This window comes from Tigriopus californicus, chromosome 9, assembly GCF_007210705.1.
Source record: "Tigriopus californicus strain San Diego chromosome 9, Tcal_SD_v2.1, whole genome shotgun sequence".
In the NCBI taxonomy this organism is placed as follows: domain Eukaryota; kingdom Metazoa; phylum Arthropoda; class Copepoda; order Harpacticoida; family Harpacticidae; genus Tigriopus; species Tigriopus californicus.
Window position 1 is genome coordinate 998,758 of NC_081448.1, and position 14,237 is coordinate 1,012,994.

Consider the following 14,237-nt stretch of genomic DNA (forward strand, 5'->3'; position numbering starts at 1 on the left):
GACTAAACTACTAGAGATAGGAAGAAATGAAAGCTAAAGAACAGAAGTGTCTTACCTTAAGCAGCCACGCGACCACTTACACAACACAACACACTCAGACCGGCCGTTTGAAAAGATCGTTTGAAAATGTTGCAACTGCTCTCAATAAAAGACGGGACCGAACTGAAAAGGGTTACTTCCGGCGCCGGGGTTTGAACCTACGAGACCTAGGGAGACAATTCTTGCTCTGTTCACGCTGCCTCTTAGACCGCTCGGTGAACCAGTTGATTTCAAGTGCTTCAGGTTTGGACTTTGTAATTTTCTCAAACACCTAAGCAATATTCGAAGAGAGTCCCTATAGTTACTGGGGACCGACTGATCTTCCCCTTTAAAAATTGGAACAACGTGAGCTAACTTCAGTGATGAGGGAACCTTGCCTTGATCCAAGATGTACCACATCAAGTACGATAAAACAGGAGCAAAAACTTGTGAGCATCTAATCAGTAATTGAGACCATCAGGACCAGGAGAACTTGAAAGCCCCTGATGGCCACTAAAGCATGATCTGTAACTATGAGATTACCAATTTGCTCAATTTGACTCACAACATCAATCTCAACAGACTCACTCATCTTCAGAGCAATGAGCTGTTGCTTCTGAACTTAGGAGGGTTGAAAACACACTAGAGAACTGATCTCCTAGAATGTTAGCCGTAGCCTCTAATGGCTTCCCCATTAACCTCAAAAGGCCAACAGGGTGTTTCATTTTTCTCTTGGTGTTCTCATAAGAGAAAAAAGCCTTCGGATTCAATCTGACCCCCTGAACCGTCTTACTCTGAGTTTGTAACTGGTCATATTCGATGGAGGCATTAATTTTACCCTAAACTACGTCCAAGTTTTTTGGAGACTACCCACAGTTACTGGATTCGAAATGCTCTTCAGCCTTTTTGCCAGTTTGCAACTCTTTTTGAACAAAGCCTTCCTATATTTTGGAATTTTAGTCCGTGTCCCACCTTTCGGAACACATTCAGGTATTCAGGTCGTCCCAGCTTGTCCCATTGCCTCCATCCTCAATCCCTCGCATTGGGGAGAGCCACACGCTCCATCCCCTTGCACTCGGGAGAGCAATACTGGAGAACAGAGGGCCACAGCCGGTTAACTGATAGCGCCATGTACATGGGTCATTGAAGTAACAGCTGCATGATGATGTCAGCGCAAACTTTGGGAGGTCACTGGAGCACTTTTGAAAACAGAAGAGGTACTAAAAATCCAAGATACAAATCGCCATATTAGACATATAATATTTTTGAGGTTTCAAAAAATCAATTGTAAAAAATAGAACAATCCAAAATACCGAAAATAAGTCTCAAAACTGCTTAACTTCTGCTACATTGTAATTTCTATTCAAGGTAATGAGTGAAACTGAGAAAGTTTATTAGAATGCAATGCAATATTAACCATTACTGTCATAGATAAAAGAATGGAAACTTCAATTGAAGCCTTTAACAAAGAGCTACAAGGTCCCAAAAGAACGAGTGAGGTCTCAAAATTTAACAATGATGTCATCTTTCTTTCCCGCTTCAATGCCCCATTACTTGTGGGTGAGCATCACCCACAAGGAGTTGGATAGACTTGATAACTGACTTGTATTTGACTAGCACGGTTTATATATATACATGACTAGAATACATTTGCATGAGTATGAGCAACATGCTCAGCACCGAGACATCACAGGCAATGGCTGCATCTGAGGACGATTCCTGTTTCAGAATTGAAACAGGTCCAGTTTTTCTAATCTTTCTGCAATTTGGGGCCAATGTTCGTCTTTGAACCTGAACTTAGCCACACCGACCTTTTTGGCCGGCCTCACTCGAGAGCACGGCGGCTTTTGAGTTATGGTCGACCCTATCTCAAGAGCATGATGATCTGACTGATTACAAGGTGTCGCATGGACATACATGTACCGGATCAGATCAGGATCATTGGAAAAGATCAAGTCTAGAACGTTATTTGCTCTGGTGGCTACACCTATATGCTGGAGGAAATTGCGCAAGATTCAACCCATTTCCAGTGAATTGGAGAGCTGACATAAAAGGGTTTACTGAACAAGAAGGGGGTCTATACATTATTGCAATAGACAGATCAAGACCTTGAAGATGACAAACTAAGACCTTTACTTCTCCATTCGACATTTTTACACGACTAATTTGAAAGTCATTCATAACGTATGGGCACATACCCCCATGTGGGAATATGGGATTTTCAGGGCGTATCCAATTACAACGAACTAAGTTGAAACCAACTATGGCTAGTTCTTCATCTAAGACACCTAGCCGAAGCCAGGTTTCTGTTATAGAGATGAATGAGATATCTTTCTCAACGGCTAGTTCGTCTAAGACCTTAATTTTCGTTTTGTTCTTTTAGAAATCAGACCATGGTCGTTCAAATGTAGCCCCTTTACGGGCCTCTCTTTTGACGGACCAAGGTTACAAGATCTTGGACCATCCTCTCTGACTGTAAAAAATCCCGCTTATCAACAAAACTACGTTCTACTGAAGGCAAAGCATGAGCTAATGGGGATGGTTGGATTTGGGATTGGTGTGTTCTCCGTTGTCCCGATAAACTCGTCGGGATCTGTGATATGACTGACTGGACTTCAAATCCAGCCACTTTATTTATACTGTATCTGAGTCACACTGCACCTCCCCCAAGATAGGTACACATTTATGCGACACACGACAAACAAAAATGAGAAAGGTTGGAAAGACATGATAAGGACGTATTGCACTCAAGGTACTGGCGAATCCCCATAGTGCCGAGCTGGCACGGGAGTGCCACAGAAGCGCCGCAAGCACGCCAACAGGCACAGGACAAACACTAGCAGAAAAGTGAAGGAGGCTACCCCAAAGCCCAAGTGTAGTTCCAACAGGTGTGCGCCAGAGGATTGTTCCGCGATTTGTTCCCGCACGTTGGGGGCCTTTGCCATGTTACCACCCATTTTGACTGAGAGATGGTATCACTCAAACACTGTCACCGTATTAGCAAATGATACGTGTCCTTTCTGCAGTCGAGTTGAATGGCGAATGGGCAGTCGTGATATCCCCTTGAAAGTAGGACTTCAACGCACGACGCCAGCACCCTTGTCAGCACTTTTCAAGGAACGTAGGAATCGTCGATTTTGCCAATATACTTTGTCTGTGGCCTCGCACACCACATTATATAAACGGCCTGATTCCAAGACGCTTGAGATAGTGCCATGGGCGTCCCACGCTTTGCTGACCGGGTGCATCAGCACTTTGGTGCCCACTGTGAGAATGCTAAGATCATGAGCTGACCTATCATTGACATTCCGTTTGTGCTGATGGGATGCACTTCTCACGGTCTCAAACTCATCCTGGTCGAACTTGTGCCCTGGGAGGCCCGGTAAAAGGGTGCGCTGTTAGCGGCCCAAGAATGCTTCAGCCGGGCAGAACCCGTCCTCCCGTGGAGTGTTGCGATGCTCCAATAGGGCTGCCGGAAAGTTCTCCCCGGCATTGTTGCACCTGCCAAGCAGAAATTTCACAGCCTTGACCGCAGCCTCTGCCAAACTGTTGGGGCAAGGGTTGTAGTGGCTGGAAAGCTCATGCAGAATATTTCGTTCAAGGCAAAATTCCGTGAACGTCCCGCGGAACTGAGGTCCTCCATCCGACCAAATAACCTGAGGAAACCCCAATCGCAAAACCATTGGAGTAGCGCTCCAATGACGCTGACAATGACTGTCGTCCTCAATTGCTGACAGAATGGGAATCCCAAATAGTGATTCACCATTACAAGCCAATTCTGGACCCTGAAGTGGAGAAGGTCCACTCCTACATGGCTTATGGGCTCTGTGGGGACTGAAAGCTCCCCAATGGGCTCAATGGGCTGGCTAGGCAGTCTTTCCTGGCACAACCCACAACTCTGAATCAACTGAGATATGGCATTTTCCATGTCAGGCCAGTGGTACAGCTGGCGGGCGCGCTGTTATGTCTTCACCATGGCACAATGCGATGCGTGGAGGAGCCGGAGTAAGCCCACCCGGGCTGACTGGGGGATTAGGAGCCGAGTCCCCTGAAGGAAGAGCAAGCAGGACTCCCCCCTCTTGGTGGAGGCTCACCTCCGGCCACACACAAGCATAGGCCCTTGATGAGGGGTGGTTGTTGGGTCTCCTCCAGAAAGAAAACACTGCACTAGGGCCTCATGCTCCGGGTCTGAGGCGGCCTCACCGACAATAGACCTGAGAACCGGGTCCACCCCAAAAACACGTACACTGAGGGCCAACACGGTAGCATCCGGTTTGTCCTCGCAGGGAAATACTGGGGCTCGGGATAAGGCATCGGCAATAAGGTGCTCCTTTCCCGTGGTCCAGGGCAATGGTTTATGGTCTGTTACTATCTCAAAGTTTTGCATACCTCTCAGGTAGTACGCCGATTTCTCCACTGCCCATACAATAGCTAAACACTTCAGTTCAATGGTCGCATAGTTTTGTTGGCACTTTGTCAAGCTGTGAGAGCCGCAGCTGATTAAACGTATGTGGCTTGCGGGCTCAAATTGAACCAGGGCAAACCCAATGCCAAACAACTGCGACGCATCTGTGAGCAGCTTTGTGGATAGTGCTGGGTTGAATGCCCTGACCGCCATGTGGTCAGTTTGGAAGATTCTTCATCCAGGGGTATCTGGAAGTAATTGTGTATGGCGTCGATCTTGGCAAAGTACTTCGAGGTGGGGTCAATCTGCTTGATGAGATCCGCAGTGGCCGGAAACGGGTGCATTGAGCCACCGGTAATTGGTGATCAACCACAGCTTCTGGCCCCCAGGTTTGGGGACAAAGTGCGCCAGTGAACACCATTCTGTGGGCCCTGTTTCCGGCACAAGCACACTGGATGTCATTAACTCACTAATGAGCTCAGTGGCCATCCCCTCAAAGTGTTTGGGCACTGGGTGTGCCATGGCCATGCTGACTGGGTGTACCTTTGAGTCCGGACGTAGGTGAATGTGCATCTTGGGACCCTTCATCACTCCCGCTGCCTCATCCAGTGTGGTGCCCAACACGTCGGTGAACTTGATTTTCACGGCTTCAAGTAAGATACTGCGGCTGTCAACACGTCTGCTATTGTTGGAGGTAGAAGAGGCTGCGCGCTCAGCTGATTAATTTGTTTGAAAACCCTCAGGGTCAGCTTGACCACCGGCGGCCACAACAGATGCGTAACTTTGGGTCGTCTTCATTGGCTTCACCACCTGATCTTTTTGAGAGCTATCAGAATTGTGGGGATTGGTCACTCTATTGCCCTTTCCCGCAGCTGTTGCTGCTGACCTGCCTGGCCTGCTCGCTATGGTTGGAAGCACAACTGGTTGTGGGAAATTGCTATGGAGAGCTCTGAGCTCTCATAGATCATGCCAGGACACCAAGATTTCATCATGGAGATCAGCCGAGACAATGCCATCAATCACCGTAGTCACCTCGCCCAAGGTGGCCTTCAGCTTCAGAGTCCCGGTGCAATTCATAGGCGCGCCATTAGCTGCTTCTAGCCCCAGACCACCCACCGGGGACTGACGAGGACGGAACCTGTGGCGTTGGATCACATCAAGTGCCATCACGGTTTGAGTAGCCCCCTACTGGGGTCACTGCGAATGTGAATCCATCACAAGTTCTCACCAGTGAGCAACCCGTAGGGGGGGACAGATGAAGAGTCAGACAAGGGGTGGGCACATTGCCATTATGCACAATTGTTTGGATGCGCACAGTCTCCGTCACATGTGCGCCAACGCCCCTGGGCGTCGTGGTCAGTTTGGATTCCCGAGAGGCCCCTGCCACTGACCCGGTAGTGCGACCTGAGTCTGGCGGCCAGTCAGCCTCCGAGCTATCATCCGATTGTGACCAGGTGGAGCTTTCATACCCACCAGGTACTCAGCAAGCTATGGGCATCATGGCGGGCATCACATTTTGGTACTCATTCCTTGGAATTGGCTCAGTGGTGAGGCGTCTCTTACAACTTTGCGCGCGCTGACGGATAGGCTGGCGGAGGATAATGAAACCGCCCGTCTGAGCCTGAAAAGAATGGCCCTTCCGGCCGCAGTTGTGGCATGTCCGTCCCTCTACCTCCTCCGCTGGGCACGTGAAACCTTCATCATGGGGAAAATGGCCGCAATTTGTACATCAATTGGCCGGCCTCCTATCCTGGTTTCTGTGCTCAATGACCTGGACACGGGCCGTCGAGGACGGTTGCAGGCCATCATTACCACAGCCGAGTTGGCCCCTCCTGTGCTTGCTCTGAAGTTCCGGCTGGCTACCTCTATATTGGTGGCCTCCTCCAGTAGGCTGGCCAGTGTGGGGCTATTCAGCTTGAGCAACTTCTCCTTCAACTTGACGTCTGAGAGCCCACTCAGAATCCTGAACACATAGATCTCGTCCAGCGTGAGTGAACCCAAGTCGGCCTCATAGCCCTTCTGGTCCGAAAAGGCTTGCCCCTGCTCCTTTTGGTACCGGAAATAGTTGACTCCGCTCCAGTGCCGCCATACAAGAGTCCTCAACAAACACTGCCGTGGTCTTCCCAATAGATTCCCGGACTGTGGTTTCTAGTTCAAAGTCCAAGTAGGAAAGGAAAAACACTTGCTAATCCGCGATTGTTGCCCTCTCCAAGTTGGACGTCGAGTAGAAGGACTTGAACTTTCAAGCCCAGATGCGCATCTTGGTTGGCGTGGCATCCCACGAGAGTTGTTCCGGCTGCAAAGCAGTCTGAACCTGGTATGATCCGGACAGCCCAGCAGATGTTTGCCGTGCCTTTGACATTGCAGCTGGCGCAATGTGGGCCAATTTGAGGAACCCCAACAAGCGTTCGGTGCATGACAGATATGTGTCCCTCATGGCATCCATCTTAGCTGAACACTCCGGCCCTAATATCGGAAACTCATCAGCCAGAGTCAGGTACAGCTCTGACACTCCATCAAAATGCAATTGTAATTGACCCAAATGATAACTTGGGCCGCACTCTTGACAGCCCTGGTGTAGTCTCCCTTGTGGGCCGTAATGGTGCCCTTTAACCTCGATTCTTGTGTGTCTAGGGCGACCGCCCCTTGGTCCACCGGGGTTGCCATCACTCAAGCACCCAACAAAGTTAATAAAAGCTTTGAATTTGCGAAAAATGCTCAGATTTCCGCAACACTTGCATCTTTGGAAAAGCACTTCCCACGCGAAGTTCTTTGTTCAGCAAAACTGAACACCACTGCAAGTCTGCGCCATGGTGTGTTCTTCGCTGTCCCAATAAATGAAATGTACACTCGTCGGGATCAGGGATATGACCGATTGGACTTTGCATCCAGCCACTTTATTCATACTGTATCTGAATTACACTACAGGGATATGGGATGGGCAGCTACATGAGAATAGGAACGTGTTTTGGGAATTGGGGTAGGGCAAGGAATATTAGGATGGAGGGTTTTTATAGGAATAGGTGTAGATTGGGTATTTGAGGGAAGAGGAGGGAATTGGGAGAGAGAATGGGAGGTGGGAGGAGAGGGAGAGAAGAAGCTAAACGGGTTGAGGAAGGAGGGGTAGGGTAGGATTAGGTTTAGGAATAGGGTCAGCTCAATAACTATGAGACTGAACTTTTCTGTACTTTTGCTTCCTTTGCGTCCCTTCTATGTCGATGGAGGTACACCGTACGTTAAAGCACGTCTTTAGTCTCATGGACTGACGGCACATGTACGGGTGAAAAAAAGGATAATCTACCTTTGACCATCCCTTCTTCCTATTGCACTTCTCAAGGCAGAACTTGAGAAGTTTTTGACACCATTTAGGTTGGTCAAACTGACAGCCTTTTCCTTCTTTAGGACAAGGCTGCTTTCAATAAACTGGATAGACCGTTTTCTTCAAAACTATCCTGTCCTGCTCTACTGTAGGTGGAGACACCTCTTCAACCTCTACATTGGTCAAATCGGTTGACTTCTCAACTACTGGGTGAGCCTGTTCTTCAAGCAGCATCCTGGTCTCATTGATCCAAACAGCTAAAGCCTCTATAATAAAGGGCTTATTGACTACAGAAGGAGCCTTCCTTGCTAAGACCAAGTCTAAAGATTGTCTAGCGTCTTTGCTGACTTTTCCACAAATAGCTTCCATCACAAATGCAGAGGAACTACCAATGAGCAGCCAAATCAAGAGACCAAAAAAAGAAGAAAACTAAAAGGCTTTGCAATCTTGTCCTGAGATGCAGGAATTCTGACTGTCAAGGACCAATACAATCAAACTAAAGAACTACAGATAACGATTTGGAACTAGAGATGCTACAATTTACAAATCAGAGAGAAACTGCTAAAGATAAGCATTAAGATAAATGAGCAATAAACTTTTTAGGTTTTACAGTAATTACGTCTTACCAAAGAGCCGTGAAAAACCAAACCTAATAGAGTGAGTGAATGGCAATTCCCATGCATTCACCCACACACAAACACCATGAACACTACACGTGCACAGCAATCAAGGACCAACAGAGGAAGTCACACGTTGGTTCGAAATGCCTGCGAGATAAGAACAGCAGCAAACTAAAATGCGATTCTTCTAAAACATCTAAGCGCTTTTTTTGACTAAGCTCATCATTAGAGCATTGAATTGTATTTCCTAAACTCTGTGCAGTTGAAAAAACTGAGGGAAGATTGGAACTAAATGCATACCTTTGTGCAAATAAATGAAGACCTGTGCTTGGGCAGTCAGCTGCAAACAGTTATTAAATCTGATGGCCATTAAGCCATAGAGTTTTACTTGAGAAGATCAATTACGTATAATTCGAAGGAAGTTTCAGCACGATTGGGGCTTTTATTGACGGGTAGTAGTCAATTGAAATTTAATACTGTCGGTGTACTTGAGCTAGTCATGTGAAGGAAAATTGACACCACAATCGTCCTTTTGTTCGTACATCGTAACAATGGATGTCCTAGGTCTTGAAATGCCTTCAGTTCTGCCAAAATCACTAAATCGTTCTGAAAGTTCTTACATCGGCTTCAAATTGCCATACCCAAAATTGGTTTCAAAATTAAGTTATGGGCTTGACTAGAACTGAAAATTATGCTTTTGAGTAGAGCCTCTACGTGCTGTACATCAATGTATTCCGTCATCCTTGCTTTATCCTTATCTTTACTCTGTGTTAACCTGTCTTTAGTAGGAAGAGAGTTCTTTCACATATCAATGTTCTATTGCCGTTCATGTAATGTCAGAAATAAATATTTTCCCAGTTAAAGGATTCCCGGGAGGATTTCCATGTCAATTTGAAAAATCTTCAAGCATTATGAAACCGGTACCTGTCATTAGTTCCACTGTTCCTAGAATTGCGAAAGTATACTTTCGTGATATTGAAGAGCGTTCCAAGGTCCCAGACAAATTTTCTTTCTCTGTTGTCCGCGATCCACATGTTACCTCCGGGGTATATATCACATGAATCTTTGAAAACATTTATCGAGCCATAAAGTCCTTTATCTATTGCCTCATCCTCGACGACCACGGGAGGCCATCGGTAATCAGGACCTAAATTCAAGTTGAGCCAGTGAAAAATGAGCCTTGTATAGTATAGAAATGAATGTGGCACGAAAAGGAAGGAACTGAATGGCACATTTGCATTCACAGATTTAGATCCTTTATTCAAATTCACGTTTTGGGATAATTTCCTTCTCATAAACAAACAAAAGTAGAGCCTGAAGTGACCTAACCCAAGAAGGACGAAATACATGGAGACCTGTGCTCGGGCAGTCAGCTTCAAATAGTTATTAAAATTGATCGCAATTAAGCCACTGATTTTTACTTGAAAAGATCAATTAGGTATAAGTTGAAGAAACTTACAAGTCAAGTTTCAGTACGATTGGGGATTTGGTTGACAAGTAACATTCAATTGAAATTTACTACAGTCTGGCCCTGCCATCATCCCAAAGGACGATTCTGGTGACGCAAGTTAGCACAATGCCCTCAGTTCTACAAAAATCACTCAATCGTTCTGAAAGTTCGTCCCTAGGCTTCAAATGGCCATACCCAAAGTTCTTTACAAAAAGAAGTTATTGGTTTGACAAGAATTGGTTATAATGCTTTTCCATGTATACTGTCATCCTTGTATAATCTTCATCCTTCTTAAACTTTGGCTCCCCTGTCTGTTACTTTATGGGTTCAATATCCCCCCAAAATTGCCAAAAACCTGCTTCAAATAGGGGTGCAGTTATTTTCATCCTTTCATGCAACTTTGGCCTTTTATAAAAAAATGATAAATCGCATGATCGTATTGAGTAGACAGAAGCGGAGGACACATAGATGAAGTAAAGGTTCAGATGGAAGTGAATTTCTTGACTAGACATGCTCAGAAGTAAACGTCAATTTTAACTCGCATGACAACATCACAACATACCAACTCCCTTTTTTGTGTATGAATGGAATGAGAAAACATAATGAACGAAATATAAGAACTATCATGCTTGAAAGCGAACAATCTGACGTCGATCACGAATTGGTCTTGGAGGAAGTGCGTCAGGCTCATAGAAAACCAAGTAATTAGAATGCTCAAGCTCCTCAGGGGCTATACTGGATGAACATGATTTCAGGTCAGCTGACGCTGGGTGGTAAGGGACAATCACACTTCGTGAAATCTCCCTTTAGGCATGCTTAATCATTCCCATGAATCGTTGGTCTTGTTTTCTTTTAATTTTTGTGAATCTTGCAAATATGCATATAGAAAGAGCGGTAGGATAATAAGAACATGCTTTTTGGGCATAACAACACACGTAACATGTTCAAAAGATTGGGGCATTAGCACAGCAAATCACATATTCTATTAATTGCTCTTGTTTAGCAACGCATCTCGAAAGTGCAACAAAATGTAACCGAAATTGCAACGCAATGATAAGGTATTCAGAATTTCGTTTCGATCTTCCAACAATGTAATTGAATGTGAGCGACATGATTGCACCTTTACGTAATTCCGACACCTCTTGAGGTCAGTCTGCACCGAGGCTCGTGTCTTCGGTTTCAGTGAAGTGTTTCCACCACACGGATGAAAATTGCAATTGGAACCCCATCATAACCCTCGCAACGTTTCGGTATTAAAATGTGGTCAGGCAGCTTTCTCTAAGCCGTGTTTTGAAGCGTGCTAGAGGAGAGCAATTGCTTGGCAGGGGGTTGTATTCGGGGCTTCAGCTCAGAATTTGCACGCACCGTCAACGATTCAGATTTGTGCCATAGTTGCCCTAGGAATCTTGACTACCAACAGATCTTTTTGACCCCCAGCGACAGCTGAAACGAAAACATGCAATCGCAGCGCCCTTGATCGATCTATTTATGGAGTTATCTATGGTCAGGCTCGTCAGCTGGCTCTTCATCATCGATGAGGTCATGAACGAGTCCACGACGGAGAAATCTCTGGTTTCGCACCAACACTCTGCCTGATGGCAATCGAAGCATGTACCGTCTCGGCGTCTTGTTGTCTACCACCACTCCTCTTTCCCAACGTCGTATGATCGGATCATGGATGAGGACGCGCTGACCCAATGGAATCTTCTTCCTGACACGTGTACTCCGATCATAATACGCTTTTCGAAGTGCGTCATCCCGGAAACGTTTAGATCGGCCTCATCCGACGAGATCTGAAACTCAGGCATAAACGCTTTCCAATGAATTGGTAACTTAGACCTGAGAGGACGACTGAATAAACGTTGGGCTGGTGAGAGTCCATTTGAGCGTGGTGTGTTCCGCAATTCCAAAAGACCGGACATGAAGGCACTGGATCCCCATTCCCCTTCGGACTTGGCGAGGAGGTATTTGACGCTTTNTTCTCGCCTGATGCCGTTCTGAAACTTGTATCATCTTGCTTCGACTTGGGGTTATGAGGCGAGGAGGGTCTCTATTCCACACCCCAATGGCTGAAAAAATCTTGAGTTAATGATGAAGCGAAGGGAGTGCCATTATTGGACCGGAAGACGTTGGGCACGCCCATGGTCGTGAAAAAAGCGCGAAGTTCCTGGATCAAAGACAAAGCGCAAGGGGAAGAACTAAATCTGGCCACGAGAGGAAACCCAGAAAAACGATCTGAATAGACAAGACAGTCTTTCCCCCCCATAAGTAAAAAAGTCAGCAGAAACCATTTCCAAAGGACGAGAAGGACGATCATTGGACATCATGGGTTCTGCCGGGTTTGATGGTCTGAAGTAGGCACATTCATGACAATTTTCGACCATATTCGTAATATCAGATGAAAATCCAAGCGAGTACACGATTTGTCTGGCTCGTCTCTTCGTTCTCTCTACCCCTTGGTGACTAGCATGCAATAAGGATAAAACCTCTTTGATTGCAGGAGGCGGGACAACAAAACGTGAGCCTCGCAATACTAAATCACCTTCCACAGACAATTCATCCGCGATCTTTTTGAAAAGAGAGAGATATCCAGTTCTGGCCTTGGGTTGAAGTTACTCTCGACCAATGACTTCAACGCCTGGTACTCCAAAGATGATCGCGCGTGGGCCAAAAGATTATCCAGAACAAGGTCTGTCTCTTTAGCCCTGATCACCGTTACTTGGAGATTTGAGGCAACTGGATCAAGATCTTCTTCCGCGTTGGGGTCCGAAATGGGATAACAAGATAGGGCGTCGGGAATATAATGTTGCTTGCCGCACTTCCACTCCACATGAAATTTGAATGAGAAGAGTCTAGAACGGTAAGTCAGGATTCGAGGATTTTCAATTGAGTTCAACATTTGCTCATTAAAAATGTTTTTCAATGGCTTGTGATGGGTGATGACTGTAAAATACTCTAAACCCGCCAAATAGATTTGGCACTTCTTGATTGCCCAATAGATCGCCAAAGCTTCCAGCTCTAAAATAGTGTATCTACTCTCTGCGTCTTTCAGGAACCGGGATCCGCATTGAATAAGTCGCCACTCACCCTCAAGGAGTTGCATAAGCGCAAAACCCAGACCTTTCAACTTCAATGCGTCTGTCTGAAGGATGGTTTCGGCCCCAAGTTGGAACATTCCCAAAATTGGAGGAGAGGCAAGAGCCGATTTCCCCTTCTCAAACGCGTTCATGTGTTCGGGACACCATGAAAACACATTCTTTATTTTTAGCAAGTCTCTGAGGGTTTCAGCAATGTGAGCAATCTCACTCGAAAATTGACCCAACTGGTTAACAAGACCCATAAACGATCTCAGGTCTTGGCGATCCTCTGGGCAAGGGAATCTCAAGATGGCGGCAACTTTCTCGGGATCGGCCTTAATACTATCGCGAGATATATGATATCTGACAAAATCGATCTCTTCGGCCCCGCCAATAACGCTTTTCTTGGCATCGACAGTCATGCCGAAACGGACACAACGTTCCAGAATCTTGCAGGTAACGCGAACCAAATCAGGATGCAAATCCTTTCCCACAGCCATATCGTCAATAACCTTTTGAATGCCAAGGCCAGACATTGCGACATCGCCTCTATAAGAGAAGGAATCACCGGTTGAAATAAATCTCATGGGTGAACGGAGAAAACGATATTTCCGAAAAGGAGTAATGAAAGTGGTAAAATCTTGTGATTCTTTGGCCAGCGGCATTTGCCAGTAGCCTTTGACCAGATCCAACTTGGTGAAATACTTATCACGGGGTTTGAACCCATAAATGGCCTCGGACGGAGTCTTGATGGGATGAATAGAACGAACGATTTCAGTATTCAACCTCGTTAAGTCGACACACAGACAGAGAGATCCTTCCGGTTTTGGTACGACAACCAAGGGATGGCACCAAGGTGTGGGAATATCACCCACGAGTTCTATTATCTGACTATCCACCATCTTATCCAAACTGGATTTGACGGGGTCCAATTGAGGTATAGGGATTTGATGCGCGATATTAATGGCAAATGTAGTTTTAGATGATGTATATTCTAATAAAAAAGGTCGTTACACGTGCGGATGATAGATCTCGTCGTGGGTACTTCCGAGCAATCTCTCATGCCCGACCACTCACGCCCGTTCGTCGTTCAGGGTGGCCACACCTCCCTCCCATCTCGGACGGCGGTCTTTTTTTTTTTTGGATGGCCGAGATCAGACAGAATCCGGGTTTATTTATTTATTTTTTTAGTTTGGGACGGCCTCGTCCTCGCAGTGTTCCCAACGATCCTTTGCTAGGGCCGGTACATCGTTTTAATAAGTTCACATGGACGATTTTCGAGATTCCTCCATCCCCTTCGATTCGCCAGTTTACATCGTTGACTCGTTGAGTCACTTTAAAGGGACCG

The 14,237-nt window shown here is 46.2% G+C and overlaps 1 protein-coding gene across 1 annotated transcript in view; it reads right to left on the bottom strand.

The window, feature by feature from the left end:
* Positions 1–14,237, bottom strand: part of LOC131886693 (uncharacterized) — a 25,327-nt gene that overhangs the window by 4,874 nt on the left and 6,216 nt on the right. Inside the window, exon 2 of the mRNA XM_059235093.1 lies at positions 9,287–9,509. Within this exon, the coding sequence (XP_059091076.1) occupies positions 9,287–9,509 (223 nt within the window). The remainder of the gene's footprint in view (positions 1–9,286; positions 9,510–14,237) is intronic.